We start from the raw sequence: 24,290 nt of genomic DNA on the forward strand, positions 1-24,290 counted from the left end.
GAGGTCAGGAGTTTAAGACCAGCCTGGCCAACATGGTGAAAACCTGTCTCTACAAAAATACAAATATTAGCCAGGTGTGATGGTGGGTGCCTGTAATCCTAGCTACTCAGAAGGCTGAGGCAGAAGAATCACCTGAACCTGGGAGGCGGAGGTTGCAATGAACTGAGATCATGCTGCGTCACCCCAGCCTGGGCAACAGAGCACGACTCTGTCACACACACACACACACACACACACACACACACACACACACACACACAGAGCGACTGACATTTAATGGCTGTAAATGATGTGGGTGCCTGTAATCCTAGCTACTCAGAAGGCTGAGGCAGAAGAATCACCTGAACCAGGGAGGCAGAGGTTGCAGTGAACTGAGATCATGCTGCGTCACTCCAGCCTGGGCAACAGAGCAAGACTCTGTCTCAAAAAAAAAAAAAAAAAAAAAAAAAACCAAACACACACACACACACACACAGCCACAGCGACTGACATTTTAATGGCTGTCAATGATGTGTAGTCTGTTTACTAGTAATGTCTCAAAGCAAATTTCCTACTTTTGACATTGTGCTGCAGCAGTACAAGAGCCACCACTGGGGAAAGCTGGGTGAAGGGTACATGGGGCTCTTTGTTCCATTTGTGTGACTTCCTGTGAGTCTATAATTATTTCAAAATAGGTTTTTAGAAAAAGCGAAGGGCGTGGACAAACAGCTCAGAAAATAAGAGACACATAGCTAACGTACAGGTTTTTAATTATGAAATTTCATTAACAAATGATACAAATTGAAGTGAAACATCAAGTTTGTCTATTGCAAATCCTGGACTCCCATCTCCAGGCCAGAGGAGTCGGGAACACCCTGGAGTCTGATTGGGGTTTACTCACCTGGCGAGGAAACCCAGGACTCTGGCTTTAAATGGTACCCTGCCCCAGGGGTAGCTGCCCCTGCTTGAAAGTCCAGTTATGGCTTGAATCTGACAGGAAACTTAAGAACATGCCCAGTAATCTCCTAAAACTCAGGAGTGTGCCTCAGTATCCCAGCATTGACCCTCCTACCTGCTGTGGCCGACCCAGCTGTCCTGCCTGGTGGATGTGGTCGCTGTTTTGCTGAAGGTAGGCTGGGGCGGCCTGAGTGACGAGGCCGGAAATGGAGCCACTCTCCTTTCTTTGTTGGTTAGCAGTGGTGTAGGCATGGTGGTGTCTGTGCTTCAGCAGAAGGCCAGGACACAGCCCTCCCAGGCAGAGCGAAGTCACCATCGCAGCAGGCACATCTTGCCTGGTATCCACGTCCTCAAGTTGCACTATTTTCGGGTTGTCATGGAATGATTACTCCCTGCTTTTCACACACACAAAAGACAAATATACACCCCCACAAACAAGCTGGCACACACGTGGGCAGAGCACCTGCATGTACTTGAACACTGGCACACTGGAGGGTACTCCTGCCTTCCTGTCACAGCCCTCGGAGCCCGCCTCTCTAACAGGATATTCTAAAACAGAAAAAATGAAGATGCCAAGGGATCCACTATGAAGATGCAGCAGGGCCTGAAACCCCTGGGCTTCCTCTGTAGGAGGCTCTCTGCTTGGGCAGGTGGCCCACAGAGGTGCACACTGCCCCTCCTGCCAGGACACTGGCTGTGGCCCCTCCCGCATCCCGGCTCCTCAGTGTACCTTTGTCTGTCTGTAGCCTGTTAGCTTTGGCTCCTGGCAGCCTGTCGTACCAGGCCCATATTCCAGGACCAGATTCCAGGACCAGCCGATAGAGACTGCCCTTTTGAAGCAAGTGAATTGGACTCCTGGAAGAGTCATTCCTCCACACCCTCATTGAAACCACCTAATAACTGTGATCCTCATATCTGGATCTGGTGCACAAAATTGACTCATCCGTAAGTTTATATCTGTTTTTGTGATTAATTGCCTTCCATAACTAATTAGAAGCCCTGAAATGTCTCGTACCTGGCCTGGTCTTTTTTCCTTGTTTATTTTGAAAAAGTAATACAGTATCCCCCCATATTTGAGGGGATGTGTTCTAAGACCCCAGTGGATGCCTGAAAGCACAGATAGTACCAAACCCTGTACTGTATACACTACATTTTTTCACTATATATATTTGTGATAAAGCTTAATTGATAAGTTAGGCACAATAAGAGATTAACAACAATAATCACATAGAGCAATGACGGCAATCTGCGATTCACAATTGCATGGACAGAAGATACATTTTTACCATAGATCTTAGCCACCTCAGCGTATGATTTTTTTCTTTATTAAGTTAAGAACTTGCCTTTTTTCTCGTGGTCATATCTGAATTACCAGCATCACTACTCTTTCGCTTTGGGGCCATTATTAAGTAAAATAAAATAAGGGCTACCTGAACATAAACACTGTGACGCCGCAACTATGGATCTGATCACTGAGATGGCTGCTACGTGACTTAGCAGACAGGTGCCATTTACAGCGTGGATCTGCTGGACAAAGAGATGAGTCATGTCCCAGGCAGGACAGAGTGGTATGGCATGAAATTCCATGCATGGTTTACGATTTACAGATTGTTAATTTCTGCAACTTTCCGTGTAATATTTTCAGACAGCAGTTGATCATAGGTAAACCACAATACCGCAGAAAAGGGAGGAATGCTGTACATTCCAGTGTTCTGTTTCAACAATACTAAGCAGTGACCAGTGAATACTCCAGCTCACTGGACGCCTTGCTTCTCCAGTTCATCTCTGCAAAGAGAAATTGCTATGTCACTCTTAGCCTTTTCTAATGTATCCATCTTGAGATCGGCTGCCTGTCTTTTCTCCTTGCTTTCCTATGTGTCTGTGTGACTATCTCTGTATATAAATGATAGCCATACTGGGCAAGGCATGGTGGCTCACACCTGTAATCCCAGCACTTTGGGAGGCTGAGGTGGGTGGATCACATGAGGCCGGGAGTTGGAGACAAGCCTGGCCAACATGGCAAAACCCTATGTCTACTAAAAATACAAAAATTAGCCGAGAGTGGTGACACATCCCAGCTACTCGGGAGGCTGAGGTATGAGAACACGTTAGCACAGGAGGCAGACGTTGCAGTGAGCCAAGACTGTGCCACTGCACTCCAGCCTGGGCAACAGAGTGAGACTGTCTCAAAAAAAAAATAGGCTGGGTATGGTGGCTCTCACATGTAATCCCAGCACGTTGGGAGGCTGAGGCGGGCAGATCACAAGGTCAGGAGATTGAGACCATCCTAGTCAACATGGTGAAACCCCATCTCTACTAAAATACCAGAAAAAATTAACTGGGTGTGGTGGCGTGTGCCTGTAGTCCCAGCTACTCAGGAGGTGTTAGAGGTTGCGGTAAGCCAAGATTGCGCCACTGCACTCCAGTCTGGTGACAGAGTGAGACTCTTGTCTCAGTCAGTCAATCAATAAAATAAAAAATAAATGGTAGCCACACCGTATATCTTGCGCCTTGGTTTTGTTTTTGTTTTCTCACTTAACAGTGCGTCTTGTAGGTCTTGCCTACATATTACCACATAGAAATGTGTTATTTTAAAAATTGCCCCATAGTGTTCCACTATGTAGATATGCCACAGTATTAACTGGTCCCCTGTGATGAATATCTAAGTTATTTCAACCCTTTGCTGCTGCAAACAGTGCTGCAGTTTCATGTCCCTCTCTTCACGTCTCTGTGCCTATGTGCAAGTGGATCTGTGGAATCACTTCCTAGAGTGGGTTTGTGGGTCACAGGGATGCACATGTATGATGTTGATGGGCAGTTGTCAGTTTGCCCTTCAGGAAGGCTCACAGTTTTTGCCCATCATTCTATCCCCAGCACCAGCTCAGTGATGAGAACTCTTCCCCACCAAGAGCCCTAAACTGATTGGGAAATAAAACAGAGGTGTCACTATGTAGCAGCGATATTCACAGTAGCCCAAAGGTGGAACGACCCGTGTCCTACTGATGATGGATAAACAGAATGTGGTCCATCTATGAGTGGAGTATGATTCTACCTTGAAAGTAATGAAGTTCAAAGAATAATTTTTTCTTTCTTTCCCTTTCTTTCCTCCCTCCCTCCCCCTCCTTCCCTCCTCCTCCTTCCCTCTCCCCCTCCCCTCCTTCCCATTTCGCCTCTTCCTTCCTTCCTGTCTTTTTTTCCAAATTATTTGGGAAAGAATTTCCTCTCTCTTTCTCTCTTCCCATCCTTCTTTCTTTCTCTTTCTTTTCACTTGTTTTCTTTTGAGACAGGGTCTTGCCCTGTCACCCAGGCTGGAGTGCAGTGGTACAGTAGTGGCTCACTGCAGCCTTGACCTCCCAGGCTCAAGCAATCCTCCCCTCTCAGCCTCCTGAATAGCTAGGAACGCAGGCACATGCCACGAAGCCCAGCTAATTTCCTAATTTTTGTAGAAATGGGGCTCTCACTATGTTACCCAAACTGGTCTCAAACGCCTTGGCCCCTCAAAGTGCTGGGATTACAGGTATGGAACTAGGTAATGGTACTGGTTATAAAACATGGTGAATGTTCTTAATGGCACAGAATCATCTACTTTAAAATGGTTAAAATGGTACATTTTATTTATATTTATTTTCCACAAGAAAAAGAGTCAACAGATGGTGGCCAAAATATTTTCATTATTGTTGACCAAGTGAGGATATGGCTTGTTAAGTAAACCCCAGACTGACCTTCCACCCCCACCCTCCCTCCAGGAGCAGAGGAAAGAGGGAACGATCCCAGCCCAGGTTCTCCTTCAGCACTCACTGTGACATGTCCCACTACAGACAGGTCGTCGGGAGAAAGCCAGGGATGTTTTGTTTTGTTTTTTTGTCTGTTTGTTTGTTTTGAGATGGAATCTTGCTCTATTGCCAGGCTGGATTGCAGTGGTGCACTTAGCTCAGCTCACTGCAGTCTCTGCCACATGGGTTCAAGTGATTCCCCTGCCTTAGCCTTCTGAGTAGCTGGGCATGTGCCACCATGCCCAGATAAGTTTTGTGTTTTTAGTAGAGACGGGGTTTCTCGATGTTGGCCAGGATGATCTTGAACTCCTGATCTCAGGTGATCCACTCACCTTGGTCTCCAAAAGTGCTAGGATTACAGGCCCGAGCTACCACACCCAGCCATTTTTTTTTTTTTTTTTTTTTTTATTTTTTTTTTTAACTGAGACTGAGTCTCGCTCTGTTGCCCAGGCTGGAGTGTAGTGGCAAGGTCATAGCTCACTGCAACCTCCACCTCCTGGATTCAAGCCATTCTTCTGCCTCAGCCTCCTGAGTAGCTGGAATTACAGGCACACACCACCACACCTGGCTAATTTTTGTATTTTTAGTAGAGACAGTGTTTCACCATGTTGGCCAGGCTGGTCTTGAACTCCTGACCTTGTGATCTGCCCACCTCAGCCTCCCAAAGTGCTGGAATTACCACACATGAGCCACCATACCTGGCCTCTGTGTGCTTATTTTTGGAGACAATGGTCTGAGCATGAGTCAGGAGTTCGTCCCAACCAGAACCAACAAAATTAGCCATGCACTGCCTGCCCTCTCTGCCTGCCCCTGTTCTTACTTCCAGCTTGGTCTGTGCAAGGCTTGCAATTTAATTTCCTTCCATTCCAAAGTACTCTTTTGCCAGACCTCTGAGGAATTCATAGTTTGCTAGTTTCTTCCAAGAAAAGTTTTGAGAGAGACCTTTGTTGTACTGTGAATTTCCTGTTTCATGTCAAGAACCTGCCTTCTAGGAAGGGCGGCCGTGGTAGGGCGGTGTAAAGATTGTTCTTCATGGAAAATTTAGCATTCATTTAATAACTCCATATTTAAAACACCTCTCATGTGCTAGGCCCTGTGCTGGCGACCCTAGGCAACAGTCTTCCTACAGAGGAGGAGGAGAGGGCTAGTGAATGGGTGAATGCAGTCCGGCTTCGCTGTTTTGATGGGAAGATGGCAGGGGTGGGTTCAAGGGGCAGAGGCCGGAGGAGGATTGTGGGTCTTGGGGGAAGCCAGTGGTCTCACAGAAATGGTCAGAACATGTTTCTGGTCTGCTTCTAAGAAAGAATCCGACATAATCCTGAGTTAGGCTCAGGGGCAGCCCAGTCACCTTTGTCTGGAATATGTTAAGCTGGTGGCATGAGTTGGGAGAGCAGAAGTCCCCCAACCACAGATGCTTTCTGCTGGTGCTGCCCTGGGGGCTCTGCCAGGGCAGGCTCCCTCCACTGCCGCAGGCTCCCTTGTGGGCATTTTAAAAGAAAATTTTAGACAGGGTCTCTGTCACCCAGACTGAGGTGTGGTGGTGCCAGGATAGCCCACTGCCCTCTCCAACTCCTGGGGTCCAGGGATCCTCCCAGCTCAGCCTCCCAAGTAGCGGGGACCACAGGCTGCTTGGTCTGTACTTGGCTACTTTAGCATTAATCTAATAACTCATTTAGTAACTGCACACGTTGCGTCCAAAGGCACAGGCCACCACTCCCTGCTATTTTCTTTTTTCTTTTTGAGACAGAGCCTCGCTCTGTCACCCAGGCTGGAGTGCAGTGGCACGATCTCGGCTCACTGCAACCTCCACCTCCCAGGTTCAAGTGATTCTTCTGCCTCAGACTCCTGAGTAGCTGGGATTACAGGTGCCCACCACCGTACCCGGTGTATTTTTAGCAGAGACAGGGCTTCACCATGGTGTTCAGGCTGGTCTCTAACTCCTGACCTTGTGTCGCCCGCCTTGGCCTCTCAAAGTGCTGAGATTACAGGCGTGAGCCACTGAGCTTGGCCGGCTTTGTCTGCCTCGTCTCTGGCCTCTCCCCTCCCCTTTCTTTCTTTTGTCTTTCTGCGTTGTCCAGGCTGGTCTGGAACTCCTGGGCTCAAGTGATCCTCCCACCTCAGCCTTCCAAAGTGCTGGGATTACAGGCTTGAGCCATTGCACCTGGCCTCTTGTGGGACTTTTAGAACAGTTTTTCCTGAGTACCTTGTGAAGAAGGGTCCCCGTGGATGTCTGTCCTCTCCCCTCCTTTGAAGATTGACAGTGCACAGCCTAACAGCTCTGCCAGGCCCATCAGGAGAGAAACCTACACAAGCCTGCCCAGCGTTTCCGGGCATGAGTTGTCCAGGGCATCCCTTCCTTTGTAGCACCTGCAGCATTCATTGCCCCTCGCCACCTTCTGAGGCATCATAGAACTGCATGCATTGTCCCCTCAGATCTTGACTTGAAATTGCCGTGGGGGTGGTCTGGAGGTGCCGGCAGTCAGTCGACCCTTTCTGGCTGTGGCTGGTCTAAGTTTGGGTTTTGATTTGGATGCCCTTCTTTGTGTTGGTTGAGCACCACCTGTTGGCCATGGAGATATTACAGAAACCCGGGGTGGAGGGGTGATCCCGTTTGGGAGTTCTGGTCTCTGTGTTGCTGCCGAAGTCTGACTGCTGGACGTAAACACCAAAGAAAAGGGAAGCATTTCAGCTCATGGAGAGGAAGAAGAGGGGACCCTCAAACTAAACCTTGAGGTTTCTAGCCTGTAAGACTAAATTTCCCTGCGTCTTGCCACTCCCCTCATTGCATGGGATTGAAGCTGTTGGTGTGACACCCTTTTTGATTGGTTTTTTTGGAGACAGAGTCTTGCTCCTTCCCTTAGGCTGGAGTGCATCCATCGGTGCCATCATGGCTCACTGCAGCTTCAAACACCTGGGCTCAAGCGTTCCTCCTGCCTCAGTCTCCCCAGTAGCTGGGACTACAGGCAGGTGCTACTACACCTGGCTCACACATTGAGGGTTTTTCACTGGCTGGATCAGGCTGAGTTCCTGCTCACTGGAGCCACCACAGGCCAGGCAGAAGGAACTGCGTGGGCCTGGCCTCCTCTCCGCTGAGCTGGTGTTCCTTATCCACTAGGCCTTTGCTTAAATGCCACTTCCTCCAGAAAACCTCCCCTGGCTGCTCTGGCCAGGTTGGTTATCCACCTTGTGCCTACAGCTGTCTGCCCTTCAGGACACTCAGCTTGCAGGCATGACGTGTGCCACCGCCAAGGGCATGCTGCATGAGGGGGACCTCACCGCCTCACCCGTCCCCCGACCTCAGTCTTTAGCTCTTCACAGCGCAGAGCAGGTGAGGCTTCTGCAGCTACGCGGATCCCACCCTCAGGGCTATCCTCGCACTTGGGGCCGACCTCTGCCCAAGTCACTGTTCCTGGTGTTGGCAGAGGGCACAGGTGTCACCTTTTCCACTTGTGGAGGAAGAGGAACCACATGGCAACATGGCAAATGTAAGAGAAAGGGCTTTTGAAGTCAGGGCAGGGGTTGTTAAAAACATCATGCCCGGCTGGTCGTGGTGGCTCATGCCTGTAATCCCAGCACTTTGGGAGGTGGAGGTGGAGGTGGAAGGATCACTTGAGGTCAGGAGTTCAAGACCAGCCTGGCCAACATGGTGAAACCCCATATCTACTAAAAATACAAAAATTAGGCCGGGTGCAGTGGCTCACACCTGTAACCCCAGCACTTTGGGAGGCCAAGGTGAGCGGATCACCCGAGGTCGGGAGTTTGAGACCAGCCTGACCAGCATGGTAAAACCCCATCTCTACTAAAAATACAAAATTAGTCAGGTGTGGTGGCGCATTCCTGTAATCCCAGCTACTTGGGAGTCTGAGGCAGGAGAACCACTTGAACCTGGGAGGCAGAGGTTGCAGTGAGCGGAGATCGTAACATTGCACTCCAGCCTAGGCAACAGGAGCGAAACTCCATCTCAAACACAAAAAAAATTAGGCAGATGTGGTGGCTTATGGCCGTAGTCTCAGCTACTCAAGTGTCTGAGGCCGGTGAATCACTTGAACCCAGAAGGTGGAGGTTGCAGTGAGCCAAGATCGTGCCTCTGCACTCCAGGTTGGGCAACAGAGTGAGACTCCATCTCAAAAAAAAAAAAAAAAAATTTTCCCTTTCAGTAAAAACTTAAAATCATTAAGATGGTTATTAATATCTTTGTGTTTGCTTTAGGGATTACCAGTTGTGTGTGTGTGTCTAAGCATGTACATGTGTGTGCATTTTACTATACACAAGTATGCTTTCATTTAGTCCTTATTAACACACTCTGGAGGAGAGTGTGTCATTCTGCTTGTATGCAGGACACTGCTGTGGCTGCCACAGGTAGGCAGCAAGTATGCCATGACAGTGATGGCTCTCTGATGCCGCAGCTGCCTGCTGTACCACCAGTGAGGCCAGGCCATCAGCATGGAGGTAGGTTAGACAAGCCTTTGAACTGGGGAGAGAAGGAAGTAAGAAGACGTGTGACTGCTCTGAGCGCCTGACCTGTTGGGCGGAGGCTGCTGCTTTCTACATGTCTCTCGTGTGCTAAGAGGATGCGCTGTGACATTTTACTGGGGGTGACATAACCTTCTGGCCTGTATTGCCCAGAACCTGGGCTCCTTGCTGGGTTGGGTGTCGATATGCGTGAGCATCCTGCCAGGGTCATAGCCAGGGGCGTCTGCCTTCCAGAGCAGGTTCCAGCTTCACGGAATGTTTGTTGCTCAGGCGCTTCCTGTGAAGTCTGCAGCTATTGTTGGCAGATCTTGGCTTGCCACGTGGCCTTTCTGAGTGGGACTGGAGAAGGGGCAGGGCTGTGGCCTATGGTCAGATAAAACCTCCACAGCCCCCCTGTGGTAGGGGCCGGAAATAGTGCCTTGCCCATCTCAAGCCATCTGAAAAAGAGAAACCCTATGCCACTGCCCAGAGACGGCTCCTGGCCTAGCACTTGGAAAACTGAGCTGCCCAAGACAGCTGTGCCATGGGGAGGCTGGGTTTACAAGTACTCTTGACTTATTTAATGAAGAATTGTTAATTGAGCCCCTACTGTGTGCCAAGCCACCTAATGGTCCTCCCTAGAGAAGCTGCACTGTCCACAGGGGAAGGTGCGTGTGTGCAGACACTGCTACAGAAGTGCTCCTGTGAGACTGTCCCGAAGCAGAGAGCAGAGAGACCCTGAAGGAATCGGTGCAGCCTGGGAGAGACCAGGCCAGCTCAGAGGAGATGATGTGGGGGCAGCATCTTGAGGGATGAGGGGGTGGCCAAGTGGAAGGACATCAAGAGTGAGGACCATGTCAGAGGCTCTGGGAGGCAGGAAGGGTCCTGCCCTGCAGCAGCTCAGGCCAGCAGGATACTCAGGTGCTTGGATTGTGAATGCCTCATGGGGCTGGTGGCAAAGCAGGTCAAAAGAGCCTGGTTTTCACTCTGTGGTCAACAGATTTCTTTTGAATTTTTAGTTATGGAAAATGTGTAGCATATGCCAAAGTAGGCAGAGACTATAGTGAACCCCATATGCCATCGCCTGCGCCAGTGGCTACACCCCATGGCCAGTCCTGTCCTCTGAACCCTCTCAGTGTCCCCACCACTCCCTGCCCCATGTATCGCTCTGAAGAAATCCGCCAGTGACCTGAATTCCATGAAGCCCGACCTGTGGCTGGGGGTGGATCAGTCAGGAGTTTGGTCCTATAATGATTGGGTAGCACTTTTAAATTTCACTTCATTTTCAGAGGAACCACTGAGTCTCCCCACTTTGCTTTGCCTTTCAGTGGGAAGTTGGTGTCTCCAAAGTGGAAGAATTTCAAGGGCTTGAAGCTGCAGTGGAGAGACAAGATCCGGCTCAATAATGCCATCTGGCGGGCCTGGTACATGCAGTGTAAGTGCTGCCCAGCCTGGGCACCCGTGGCGGTCAGAGCTCCATGCCCTGGAGGCCTGGGCACCCAGGGGCCAGAGTCTGCTCTGCCGACAGGAAACCCAAGCCAAGTCCTGGGGAAGTGGACATTTGAGGGGTGACATCTGAAGAGTTAGGGAGCAGGTCTAGGAAAGGAAGACTTGGGCATGGACCGTCTCTCTCCAGCCTGGGTGCCGTGGACCTGGCAGCTTCTCTGGGAAATGAGTGTGCTGGGGCAGGCTTGTGTTGGCTGGTCTTTCTTTGAGAAACCACGCTGCTTTTCTGGCTGAGGGGTTATTAACAGATCCTCCCCTTTCATCTGGACTCCTTTATTCCCCTGAAATCTCCTTTTCGAAGGAAAGGGTACCTGGGAATTTGTCCGCCCTTGGGGAGGGGTGCAGCAGACAGGACAGGGCTCCCTCGGGTTTGGATCATGGTGATGACTCTCATCCTCTCTCTTCTCAGATCTGGAGAAGCGCAAGAATCCTGTGTGCCACTTTGTGACGCCCCTGGACGGCTCTGTGGATGTAGACGAGCACCGCCGGCCAGAGGTACTTGGAGGTGACCCAGGGTGGCTGAGAGAGGAAACGCACTGGCACCTTACCAGGAGCAGCTCACAGCGGGCTAGTCCTGCAGGAGAGGCTGTGGAGGGGAGCCCTGGGCCTGCCCTGTGCCATCCATGGCCTGGGGGCCAGGCCTGGGACCTGGTGGCCTCTGGCAACCCCAGGCTGCAGAGCCTCCCCCTTCTCAGAAGGGCCAGCTTGAGGACGGAGAGGGTTAATGTCTTTCTGGTAATTTTTAAAGTGTTTGTCTATGTATGATTATACATGCACAGGAAGTGTCTGAAAGAATATACAGAAGTCTCTTAATAGCAGGAGCCTCTGGGGATAGGATTAGGGCCGCCAGGCAAGGGGAGGATGTTTTCTTCACCGCATATTCTTCCACGTTGCTTTCATGTTGTCCAGGCATGTCTCACTGTTACGATAAAGGTGGAATTTAGAAGGTAAGCTAATGAAAGACAGCTGTGAGACAGTCAGGTGTAATCTGGTATTAGATAGTATCAAGGGATATCATTTTGTTGGGTATGGCAATATTGTAATCAGTTCTTTATAACAAAACGTCTTCGCTATCGAGGACACACACTGAATTGTTTGTAGGTGAGGTGATTCGGGCCTTGAGATCTGAAAGTGAGGCAGGCCCAGGCACGGGGGGCTCCTTAGCTCTAGAGCTGAGAGGCTGTCATGTGAGGCATCCATGCTGGCAGCACTCAGCGGTTGGATGCGAGGCCCCTGGAGGGCGCATTCCACCTGAAACTTCCTGGAATTGGCTGTTCATTTTTGCCCTTTGAATGTGGCAGAGGCTTCGGGGAAGGGGCATTTGTGGGGGAGGTTGGGAGTTTCCGCAACATTTCCCTGCTTCTTCCCCTGCTGGAGCATTCTGCTCTCACCCCATACACCTGGGCAGAGCCTCACGGCTGTGCCCCCAAGGCCTTTGGCTACCTTAGGTCTTGAAATGAAAGCGCATTATTAGCTAGAGGAGCTGCTGCAGCACAGAAGTGGGATTTGCTTTCTGAGTGACATGGTAGCCATCGTGGGATTACCAGCTGGATTGCCTGAGTCCTGATCATAGTGCCAGACAGGTACACGAGTTAAGCTTTGCTAATCAAGCAGAGCCCCCTCTTTTCACTCTGCCCTGTGTCTCTCAGGCCATCACCACGGAAGGGAAGTACTGGAAGAGCCGCATCGAGATTGTGATCCGGGAGTATCACAAGTGGAGAACCTACTTCAAGAAAAGGGTATCCGGCTAAAGTGTTCAGGCAGCCAGCCGAGGGAGGGAGGGGCAGAACCCGGGTTCAGAGCCCTGGCCGAGGCTGTAGACTCCAGACTGCCTAGGTCGTGTCGTTTTTGCTCTCAGTTTCCCCATCTGTGCCCTGGGTGGGGGTCTCCTTCGTGCAGGCATCGGCCGGGGGTGGCATAAGCAGGACTCTTCTCCCTACCTGCCTCCCTGAGAGTTCTGTATATTCTAGAGCCCTTGGGCTCTCCTAGAGCCTCTGGTGACCACCCTGTTCTGTCCCTTGGCCCACAGCTACAGCAGCACAAGGATGAGGACCTCTCCAGCTTGGCCCAGGTGAGTGAGCCTCGGAGCTCTGAGGACCCCCACTGTGACATGGGACAGCAGGCACTTCAGTGGCCCACTGGGAACCCTGCAGAAGGTGGCAGGCCATGAGCCTTCACTGGGGCCTTAGGAATGGCTCAGAAGCAGTCCAGCTCTCTCTCCTGGGTGAGCTGGAGGGAGCCGCTCTCTGAATGCCTCCACCCTGGTGCCTCACTTCCATGGAGTAGCCCCTGTGATGAATTTTCCCAGGTGACAGGTGTGGGAATTCTGCATCCCACTGTTACCCTTTGACGCTTCTTCCCCCGTGTTGGTGTTGTGTTAGGACTATGACATGCTGTACTGGCACAAGCACAGGGATGGATGGAAGACCCCCGTCCCCATGGAGGAGGACCCCCTGCTGGACACAGACATGCTCATGTCGGAATTCAGCGACACCCTCTTCTCCACGCTGTCTTCACACCAGCCAGTGGCCTGGCCCAATCCCCGGGAAATAGGTAACCCAAACCAGGGCCTTGGGCTTTGAACAACCAGCTGCTTCCTTCTCTGCCAGCCCGCTCCGGGCCAGGCTTCCTTCAGGGCTGTCTCTGAGCTGCTGCGTGTTACGGTTGGGGGCAGGCAGGAAGGAAGGGAAGGATAGCTGGCCTCATTTAACATCCAGGCTGCACATACTGAGTGGGTGGGGTCTGCAGAGTGGGCCTACTGGGCAGCTGCCATTCCCGTGGCGCCATGGTGGGAAGACAGCAGCAGGGTCTGGTCTGAGCCACTGGCACATTTCAATACTCTTGCCTTCACGGGGGACATGTGCCGTGCCTAGGCTGAGGTGTCCGGGCCGTGTCTCATGCTAAAGAAAGTCGGAAGCACTCCTGGTGTGACCGCTCACCACAGTGACATTCAGTCTTCAGTTAACCCCTCAGGGAAGAACACAAAGATTGAAAATTAGAACAGTGTTGGAGGAGGTGTCTGTTCTCTGCTGAGCTCTTCACAGCTTCCTGGGGTGTCCATTCCCTGATACTCAATTTTACCTTCCTGACGAAAACTTACTTTCCTGTCTTTTGAGGGTGCAGAATGGCCACAAACCCATGAGAAGGTAGAAATCCCAGCCAGCTCCTTGGAAAACTCTAGAATGTGAACAGGGCCTGGAAGGTCTGTTCCAGGCCTTTCTTTCATTCTTACATCATTGTCTGAGAAGACAAAATGGTTCCTCTTCTCTGTGGTTCCTGCAGCACATCTGGGAAATGCAGACATGATCCAGCCGGGGCTGATGCCTCTGCAGCCTAACCTGGACTTCATGGACACCTTCGAGCCTTTCCAAGGTGAGGACCAGACGCCGAGCGCGCGGCTGCTTGCCTCTCCCGGCCCAGCACAGAGCAGATCGCTGCCTTCCTTTAAGAGCGAGACTTGGTAGAATGGACAAGGGGACAGGCACAGAATTTTTTTTTTAACTGAACTGTTTTTTGTAGTAACTGCAAGGTCTGGAAAGTTTTTCTGGGACATTGTTCTCCAAGAAGATTGGCCCTGGGTTTGGCCATGACTGTAAGCAGTTCTCTCTCGAAGCAGCAGAGGGCAGTGATGACACAGCCAGTTCCCTGCCAAGGCCCTGCAGTTACATGGGTCTTTGAGCCCCTGCCACGTGAGAACAGCAGAAATCCCAGGCCTGGGAGTGTTTCAGAGCCCAAGATAGTTGCCAGCATGTGTGGTTCCAACCGGAGTCCCCTTTCTACAGAAAAAAAGATGTCTCTGAGGGTAATACCCTCTGGCCATGGCATCCCCCTCGGCCATGTGGGGTTTAGGGGTTTAGTCCTTGGTTTGTTTGAGTTTTTTGTTTTTAGAGACAGGATCTTGCTGTGTCACCCGGGCTGGAGAGCAGTGGCTCAATCATGGTTCACCGTAGCCCTGAACTCCCAGGCTCAAGTGATCCTCCGACTTCAGCCTCCTGAGTATTTGGGACCAGGGGCATGTACCACCACACCCAGTTTATTTCTTCATTTTTTAAAAAGATGGGGCCTCCTATGTTGCCCAGGTGATCCTCCTGCCTCTGCTTCCCAAAGTGTTGGGATTACAGGTGTAAGCCACCACACCCAGCCTGTTTTAGTCTTTGTTATTTTGAGACAGAGTCTTGCCCTGTAGCCCAGACTGGAATGCAGTGGCACGAACACAGCTCTCTGCACCCTCAATCTCCTGGGCTTCAGCGATCTTCCTGCCTCAGCCTCCCGTGTAATTGGGACCACTGGTGTGCACCATCATGCCTGGCTTTTTTTTTTTTTCCCCCCCTCGTAAGATGGAGTCTTGCTCTGTCGCCAGGCTGGAGTGCAGTGGTGCAATCTCAGCTCACTGCAACCTCTGACTCCCTGGGTTCAAGCAGTTCTCCTGCCTCAGTCTCCCGAGTAGCTGGGACTACAGGCGTGTGCCACCACACCCAGCTAATTTTTGTATTTTTAGTAGAGACAGGGTTTCACCATGTTGGCAGGGGTGGTCTTGATCTCGTGATCCACCTGCCGCGGCCTCCCACGGTGCTGGGATTACAGGATGGTCTTGACCTCATGATCTGCCCACCTTGGCCTCCCAAAGTGCTGGGATTACAGTTGTCAGCCACCACTCCTGGCTGGCTTTTTTTTTTTTTTTTTTTTTTTTTGTACTGATGAGGTCTCACTTTGTTCCCAGCCTCGTCTTGAACTCTTGATCTCAAGTAAGTGATGATCCCACTTAAGCCTCCCAAAGTACTGGGAATATAGGCATGAGCCACCATGCCTGGCCCTGTTTGAGTCTTGATTCCAGCAAATGCCGGGCACACTGAGCTCAAGAGACCCTGTTGTTGTTTTTCAGACCTCTTCTCTTCTAGCCGCTCCATTTTTGGCTCCATGCTACCTGCACCTGCCTCAGCACCTGCACCAGATCCCAACAACCCTCCTGCACAGGTAGAGGAAGCTGGGGAATGGGTCGGGGAAGGGGCTGGCAGGTACAGGGCTGCTCATCAAAGCTTTGCTGCCAGAGCAAGGCTAATGACACAGCCACACAGTCACCAGCAAAGCACCAAACAGTGCCAGACCAGCGCTAATGTGCAGAGGCATGATTCCAGCCCTGCTGACGGCATCCTTCAGCACCCATGAGGTGCGAGAGACCCTGTTGGTCCAGGTGTGCTCCTGCCTGAGGTGCCAGGTAACCTATGTGCAGCTAGCTCTGCTCCAGCTAATTAAGACAGAATTAGCTAGACAGAGAAGAAAAACATGGATTACTAATAAAAATAACATCTGTATATTTCTTTCATTTCACATTTTACTAAGCAATCAAAAAAGTTGCCTACAAGTGCTTGGGCTACAGAGCTGAGTGAGGAACCGTTCTTTGTCCTTATGGATCCCTCATGATTATGCCCATGACCAGTTAGACACTGGTAATAACCTGGCACCATCTTCAAACCAGCTCCAGGAAGAATTTCTGCTGCAGAGACTGGGATCTGAACCACTGATTCCTCATAGCTTTTCCCATTTAGCAAGAGGTGGCCTCATGAAGAGTTGACACGTGAAACTGTTCTTGGGGAGCCCCGAGCAGCTGCAGTCCAGGCTGCCTCTGCTCAGTAATAGAAGATGGCAGAGACTGGGGAGACTCTGCTGGACTCTAGAAACAAGATATTCCCAGACTGCTAACCAGCTGTACCAGGGCCGCTGCCTGGTCTGAGGACTGAGTATTTAGTTTTTAATGGAAACAAGACCCCCACAGCCACACAGGAAAACACAGATCGGTGTCCCCAGATTAGCAGCCACAGGCATGGAGACATGGCCTTTGTCCCTCTGTCCCAGCGCCTAGCCTGTCTCGTTGGACTTGCTAGTGTGCAGCTCTCGAAAGGAATTGTCTGAACCAGCATTGCTTCCAAGCTCCTCTGTTCCTTTCTCAGGAGAGCATCCTGCCGACCACTGCCCTCCCCACCGTGAGCCTTCCTGACAGCCTCATCGCGCCCCACACTACCCCATCCCTGGATCCTGTGGATGGGCAGGGCTGTGAACGCGCTTCCCGGACTGAGGACCCATTTATCCAGCCCACAGACTTCGGTCCCTCAGAGCCACCTCTGAGTGTCCCACAGCCCTTCCTGCCCGTCTTCACCATGCCCTTGCTGTCCCCCAGCCCCGCCCCGCCACCTGTGTCCCCCATGTTACCCATAGTTCCTCCTCCAGCCACTGCCCTGAGCCCTCCAGCTCCACCTGCCTTCCAGCAACCACAGAAGTTTGTTGGAGTCAGCAAACCACCGTCTGTCATCACCCACACAGCCTCTGCAACCCTCACCCATGATGCCTCTGCCACCACCTTCAGCCAGAGTCAGGGCCTTGTCATCACCACCCATCACCCTGCCCCATCAGTGACCCCTTGTGGCCTGACACTGTCTCCTGTCACCCGGCCTCCCCAGCCTCGGTTAACTTTTGTGCACCCTAAACCTGTATCCTTGACGGGGGGAAGGCCTAAGCAGCCTCACAAAATAGTGCCTGCTCCCAAACCAGAGCCCGTGTCCTTGGTGTTGAAGAACGCCTGCATCGCCCCAGGTGAGCCAGGTGGGGGACTCAGTGTGGGGCTCCCCCAACCCAGAGGGATGTTTTCCTGTCCCAGAAGCTTTCAAACTTGTGACCACCACCACCCTGGTGCCCACGCGTGTGCACTCGCGTGCACACACACACACACACACACACACAAATGAACAAAAGTGCCGTGAAATAATACATGTGTATGATCTATTCTGTTTTCTATTCTCTATCTTTTGTTTATTGGTTTTTTTCTTTGAAACGGAGTCTCACTCGGTCGCTCAGGCTGGAGTGCAGTCTTGGCTCACTGCAACCTCCCCTCCTGGGTTGAAGCGATTCTTCTGCCTCAGCCTCCTGAGTAGCTGGGATTACAGGTGTGCACCACCATACCTGGCTAATTTTTGTATTTTTAGTAAAGATGGGGTTTCACCATGTTGGCCAGGCTTGAACTCCTGACCTCAGGCGATCTGTCCACCTTGGCCTCCTAAAGTGCTGTGATTACAGGTGTGAGCCACTGCGCCCACCCTCTACTCTACCTTTTTTTAAAGTGAGTCACAACCTACAATGTTAAAACGTGGTCCTCGCCATCTCTTTCCTGGGTCTGTAACATGTCTCCTTCAAGAAATTACACAAAGTTTTAGGTGCGTTGATGGCATTGTCTTCCTATCCCCTACGATTGGGAACAAGCTGTCTCACTGGCAGAGGCTGCCTCGGCAGGGCAGGCCAGGAGCTGTGTCCCAGGGCTGCAACTGAGCCTCCTGCTTGTCCTGGCAGCTCCCTTTTCAGGCCAACCACAAGCGGTGATCATGACATCAGGGCCTCTGAAGAGAGAAGGGATGTTGGCCTCCACGGTGTCCCAGTCCAACGTGGTCATCGCGCCTGCCGCCATCGCCAGGGTGAGGAGGGCCCTGGACAGACTCCCGGTGTCCTTATCACCCTGGAGCAGCTTGTGCTTGGGCGGCCCTCACCTGAGATGACAGGTGTCCTGCCCTGCTGTGCATCAGCGGTCGGGGGTGACCTCTCTCCCATGTCACTGCAGGCTCCTGGGGTCCCGGAGTTCCACAGCAGCATCCTGGTGACAGATCTTGGCCACAGCACGAGCAACCCACCCGCCTCCATCTCCCGGCTCTTCGCAAGCACAGCGCAAGACACCCTGGGGAAGGCCGAGCAGGTCCCGCTGCATGGGGGCAGCCCCCAGGTCACTGTCACAGGACCCAGTGAGTATCCACTCAGGGATGGTTAGGCATCACAAGGGAAGTAACTGGGCCTACCGTGGATCAGGGGGCCGCTTGCTGGGCTCTCCAGGACAGAGCCTGGGCTTAGGACACACAGTGAGGTCTTGGGAGCCTGTTGATAACACAAGCTGGGAACACGCTCTGTGGATGGCAGGATGACCTGTGGTGGCACTGGCAGGGTGAAAAGTAGTGGGCACGTGGCAGTGTAGGTGGTTGGTGTGCTTCAGAGTCCCTGCTGACCACCCTCAAAGGCCTGGCTCTGAGCTGCCATTCTCACCCAGAGAAGGGATTGAGGGACCCTGATGTTCCAGTTTCTGGGAATGTCAGCCTGGGGTTGCTGTGGTCACAGAAGCTGCCCGGCCTTATCCGGGTACCAAAGTGGCCTTCCCCAGCAGGTCTTAGCCTACAGGTCTGTGGCCTATGTCCACTCTTGGGCCTTCCAGGGATGAGACAGTCTGGGCAGGACTGATTTTGCCCAGGGACATCTGAGAAGCCAACAGGCCAGGTCAGGGATGAATGGCTTGCCCAAGGCTGTGCTGCTGGTAGGCAGATGGGGCCCCTTCCCTCAAATGCCTGCCATGCCAGGAAGGGAAATAGAAATGGCCCCTTTTCTTAAATAAAAGCATGGTGTGGGTCAGGGGCAGTGGCTCATATCTGTACGCCCAACACTTTGGGAGGCTGAGATGGGTGGATCACTTGAGGTCAGGAGCTCGAGACCAGCCTGGCCAACACGGTGAAACCTCATCCCTGCCCCAAAAAAAAAAAATTAGCCGGGTGTGGTGGCATGTGCCTATAGTCCCAGCTACTCAGGAGACAGAGGTGGGAGAATCAGTTGAACCCAGGAGGTAGAGGTTGAAGTGAGCCAAGATCAAGCCACCGCACGCCAGCCTGGGTGACAGAGTAAAAATCTGTCAAAAAAAACAAAAGCATGGTATAGCTGCTCCTGGAACTCTGTGAGCAAACAGCTGTCTCCCTCCTCCCTCAGGAAGACACAAACGAGGAAGGAAAGTTATGAGTCAAGCCCCTCAAATAATCGAGGGAGAGGTTAGGGCCAACATTGCCTCGTCTCTGGAGTCTCAGAACACAGAACTTAGAGCCTGCTACACAGCCTCACGCGGAGCTGGGGGAAATCACCCAGCACAGAGGAAAGGAAGCGGAGGCATCTGTACAATAAAGCAGGATGGGCCGAGAAGGCTGAGTCCACCTGGGCAGGGCACAGCGGCTCACTCTTGTAATCCCAGCACTTTGGGAGGCTGAGGCAGGTGGATCGCTTGAGCCCAGGAGATTGAGACCAGCCTGGACAATATAGTGAGAACTTGTCTCTATAAAAAATGTTTTTGTGGCCTGGTGTGGTGGCTTATGCCTATAATCCCAGCACTTTGGGAGGCCTAGGCAGACGGATCACCTGAGGTCGGGAGTTCAAGACCAGACTGACCAACATGGAGAAACCCTGTCTCTACTAAAAATACAGAATTAGCCAGGCATGGTGGCGTATTCCTGTAATCCCAGTTGCTCGGGAGGCAGAGGCAGGAGAATCGCTTGAACCCAGGGGGCGGAGGTTGCGGTGAGCGGAGATGTCGCCATTGCACTCCAGCCTGGGCGACAAGAGTGAAACTCCATCTCAAAAAAAAAAATAAAAAAAGTTTTTAAATTAAAAAATATAATAATAAAGAGCCCACCTGGGAAATACCTTCTAAAGTGACACCAGTGACTGGAGCATGTCACACAGGGTTGCTCCATTGTGTTCTGTGTGTATTAAGGGTGTTTTTGTTGTTGTTATTAATTTAAAATTTTCAGGGAATGGGTAAGAAAAATCCAAGGAAGCATGTGTGCGCAGTTTAAAGAACCAAGTGCCATGCGCAGGTAGCAGCAAGCACCTCATAACCCTGCAGAGACCCCAGGCTGCCTCCTGGTGGCTTTGGAGGGCCAGAGCTCTGTCCCTCAGAGGAGACTGTTCTCACCAGGTCGGGACTGCCCAAACTCAGGGCAGGCCTCTCCGTGCGCGTCAGAGCAGAGCCCCAGCCCTCAGTCTCCCCAGAACAACTGCTCAGGGAAATGCGACCCCAAAAATGTGGCTGCGTTAAAGGTACCGAATGTCTCTTGGGTCTTGGTTCCCTTGGGAGGATGGGAGGGAAGGGCAGAAGGATGTTAAGGAGCTCTGTCTGTTTGGAACAGAGACCTAGACCCAGGCAGGGGTGGATCAGAAATAGGCTTCTCCTTGTCCCTTCCCATGAACCAGCCCTGTGGGGACAGTGGGCCCTCTGGAGGCTTCTGGATAGGCCCCAAGCCCAGGAGCCAACAGTGAGTCCACCTAGTGTGGCAGGTACCTCTCAGGCTGCCCGGCCCCGGAGGGGCATGGCCGCCACCAGGGCTGGGTTAGGGGGAGGAGGCGGGACTGGGTGGGGAAGAAGAGGCTTACGGCGGGCTGGGCAGCACCCAGTTCGGCCCGTGGTTTCCTGCCCTGGCTGCACCCCATTTTGCAGTGCTGGTTTTCTAGGGTTCCTAGTCCTGTCCCCTCCTGGCTCATTGGAGCCTTCAGCTTCTTGTTGTGCCCTCCTCCCATGTAGCTCTCTAGCCTTGGCCCTTAGGCACCCACCATCAGCATAGCAGGCGAGGAGGGGCGGGCAGCGTGCCTGCAACATGCCTGTCTCAGTGACCAGCGGGTTCTCCAGCAGAACCGGCAGATGAAACACATCTCAGCTGAGCAGAAAAGGCGCTTCAACATTAAGATGGGCTTCGACACACTCAACAGCCTCATCTCCAACAATTCCAAGCTGGTGAGTTGCCAAGAGCATGGGCCATGACAGGGCAGGGGAGCTGGCAGGATGTGCTCCCTGCGTGGTCATTGTTGGTGGCAGGCCTGCTGGTTGTGGGCGCCGCCTCCAGCCGCCTGCCCCCTCTGCAGACCAGCCATGCCATCACGCTGCAGAAGACCGTGGAGTACATCACTAAGCTGCAGCAGGAGAGGGGCCAGATGCAGGAGGAGGCCCGGCGGCTGCGGGAGGAGATCGAGGAGCTCAATGCCACTATCATGTGAGCTTCTGAGCCTTGGGGCTCCAACCAGGCACCCCATCCCCATGCAGGGCCTGTCTCAGAGGTGGGACCCTGAGGCCTCATCACTGGTGGATGTCTCTTTACTGCACTAGTTCCACTTTTGATCACCCTCCTTCCACAGACCTCTCTTCTCTGCACCTGGCTGCTGCCCAGCACTAGGCCAGCCCTGCCCATCTTGTGTCCCAGGGTCCTTATGGGCCACTGGCTGCTCCACAGCTCCCCCGGCTCCTGTCATTTCAGCTCCTGCCAGCAGCTGCTCCCTGCCACGGGAGTCCCCGTCACCCGGCGCCAGTTCGATCACATGAGAGACATGTTTGATGAATACGTGAAAAGCCGGACCCTGCAGAATTGGAAGTTCTGGATTGTATCCTTCGGTTTTGTTTTTGCTCTTCCTAGCCCTCAGCCAATGCCCTGAAGCCACAGACCGTGACACTGTAGTTACTCTAGAAAGACTCTTTAAATGGCTGTCACCAAGCTCCTCACAGCAGGCAGTGCTAGTGTCTGTCTCAGAAGAGAGTGGTCTGGTCTGGCCTGCCGTGTAGGCTATGGCTGTTGATGGGGCTTCAGGGTGCTTTGCAGGAAAGGCTAGGGAGTTGGAACGGTGGGCTTTGCTCTCTACGTCCTTAAGAAATCAGGACAATGCTAGAGACACTTGCAGAAGGTGCAGGAGAAGGAGGCGTGGTCCCACACAGCCCGGCAGCCAGCTTGGTCCTTGAAGCCAGCGGGAGGGAGAGTGGCAGAGCCCAATTCGAAGCCTAATGAAGCATGTCCACTTGTGCGCTGGGAGCTGTCTCAGGCCAAGGCCACCCTGCACTCAGCCTTCCAGGTGTCAGCACGGCTCTCATGGGGAGTGGTTCCTGCCTGGTCACTCCCCACCCTGCCACTGCTCTACCACTGAGTTAACAGTCGGCACGTGAGTTGACTCAGCTGTGACACTGGGGCATGGGTCTGACAGAGGAGACAGTCGTGCGGGAGGAGAGAACCCCAGTTGCAGCTGCCGGGCAGGGCAGGGCACAGCACCTGTGTATGCTGGAAGGCGCAGGTTTTTATTGTATGTTTCTTTTTCCCCGAGAAAGGGTCTCACTCTGTCACCCAGGATGGAGTGCAGTGATGCAGTCATGGCTCACTGCAGCCTCCACCTTCCCAGACTCGGGTCATCCCTCTGCCTCAGCCTCCTGAGTAGCTGGAACTCCAAGCTCATGCCACCATGCCCAGCTAATTTTTGTATTTTTTTGTTGAGACGGGGTTTCAGCATGTTACCTAGGCTCTAGGGGGCAGTTTTATTTTCTTTCTCCTTTTTTTTTTTTGCTACAGAGTATCACTCTGTCACCCAGGCTGGAGTGTAGTGGCATGATTTGTGCTCACTGCAATCTCCACCTCCCAGGTTGAAGTGATTCTCCTGCTTCAGCCTCCCAAGTAGCTGGGACTACAGTTATCTGCCACCATGCCTGGCTAATTTTTGTGTTTTTAGTGGAGACAGGGTTTCACCATGTTGGTTAGGCTGACTTCAAACTCCTGACCTCAGGTGATCCACCCACCTTGGTTTCCCAAAGTGCTGGGATTACAGGTGTGAGCCACCGTGCCTGGCTGTAAGAGGCAGTTTTTAAATGAAGAGATGACGGGCACCAGCTCTAGTTCCCCTGCGTTGCTATTTTACTGCCCGCCTTATCCCTGTCATTCATAGAGCTGGGCAGCGTCTGGAATGAATCAGAGCCTCTTTGATAAAATGGCACACTCCCCATCATCAGGCCGAGATGGGGGAACTGGGCACCTTCCTGATCAAAGTCCCAGAGGAAACAGGCCTTGGGCCTTCACTAAGCTGGTCTAGGAGACCCACACGCACCTTTGCATTTAACACAGAAGGTAAACACCACCTTCAGGCAGATGGCTCCTGCCTTTTTTTTTTTTTTGAGACAGAGTCTTGCTCTGTCGCCCAGGCTAGAGGGCAGTGGTGCAATCTCAGCTCACTGCAACCTCAGCCTCCTGGGTTCAACCGATTTTCCTGCCTCAGCTTCCTGAGTAGCTGGGATTGCAAGTGCCCAGCACCACATCCGGCTAATTTTTATATTTTTAGTAGAGATGGGGTTTCACCATGTTGGCAAGGCTAGTCTCAAACTCCTGACCTCAAATGATCCACCCGCCTTGGCCTCTCAAAGTGCTGGGATTATAGGTGTGAACCATCTCGCTCAGCCAGCTTCTGCCCTTCCCCCTGCTCTGCACCTCTGATGTTCCTGCCAGTGTATGTAAGAACCATTTTGGTCACGTGTTTGTGCTGGGACCTGTTCCATACTAGAGACCTCTGTGTCCCTGTCTCCTGTCTGCTTGGGGCTTGGCCCTGTTGTCTGGGTACAGTTAAAACAGTATTTTCATGAAGTAGAAGACACTCCTTGCCTAGAGGTCTCTCCCCCTTTTCCCCAGTGATCCGTTCTCTGTGTACAGATTCTTAATAGTCCCAGGGGTGGGGGCCGGGCGCGGTGGCTCAAGCCTGTAATCCCAGCACTTTGGGATGCCGAGGCGGGTGGATCACGAGGTCAAGAGATCGAGACCATCCTGGTCAACACGGTGAAACCCTGTCTCTACTAAAAATACAAAAAATTAGCTGGGCATGGTGGCGCGTGCCTGTAATCCCAGCTACTCAGGAGGCTGAGGCAGGAGAATTGCCTGAACCCAAGAGACGGAGGTTGCGGTGAGCCGAGATTGCGCCATTGCACTCCAGCCTGGGTAACAAGAGCGAAACTCCGTCTCATGGGTTCAGGCAATTCTCCTGCCT

The 24,290-nt window shown here is 52.4% G+C and overlaps 1 protein-coding gene across 3 annotated transcripts in view; it reads left to right on the forward strand.

Annotated features, from left to right (window-relative positions):
* MLXIP (MLX interacting protein) overlaps positions 1–24,290 on the forward strand; it is a 64,889-nt gene that overhangs the window by 36,946 nt on the left and 3,653 nt on the right. Inside the window, exons 2-15 of one of the 3 annotated variants that reach the window (XM_032242510.1) lie at positions 10,490–10,596; positions 11,077–11,162; positions 12,317–12,406; positions 12,697–12,738; positions 13,049–13,220; positions 13,950–14,039; positions 15,550–15,641; positions 16,616–17,255; positions 18,006–18,127; positions 18,271–18,448; positions 20,431–20,552; positions 21,139–21,243; positions 21,372–21,499; positions 21,761–21,884. In XM_032242510.1, the coding sequence (XP_032098401.1) occupies positions 10,490–10,596; positions 11,077–11,162; positions 12,317–12,406; positions 12,697–12,738; positions 13,049–13,220; positions 13,950–14,039; positions 15,550–15,641; positions 16,616–17,255; positions 18,006–18,127; positions 18,271–18,448; positions 20,431–20,552; positions 21,139–21,243; positions 21,372–21,499; positions 21,761–21,884 (2,098 nt within the window). The remainder of the gene's footprint in view (positions 1–10,489; positions 10,597–11,076; positions 11,163–12,316; positions 12,407–12,696; positions 12,739–13,048; positions 13,221–13,949; positions 14,040–15,549; positions 15,642–16,615; positions 17,256–18,005; positions 18,128–18,270; positions 18,449–20,430; positions 20,553–21,138; positions 21,244–21,371; positions 21,500–21,760; positions 21,885–24,290) is intronic. The other 2 variants (XM_032242513.1, XM_032242519.1) reach the window with 2 other exon arrangements.

Source organism: Sapajus apella, unplaced genomic scaffold, assembly GCF_009761245.1.
Source record: "Sapajus apella isolate SASKATOON/1434 unplaced genomic scaffold, GSC_monkey_1.0 scaffold2, whole genome shotgun sequence".
In the NCBI taxonomy this organism is placed as follows: Eukaryota; Metazoa; Chordata; class Mammalia; order Primates; family Cebidae; genus Sapajus; species Sapajus apella.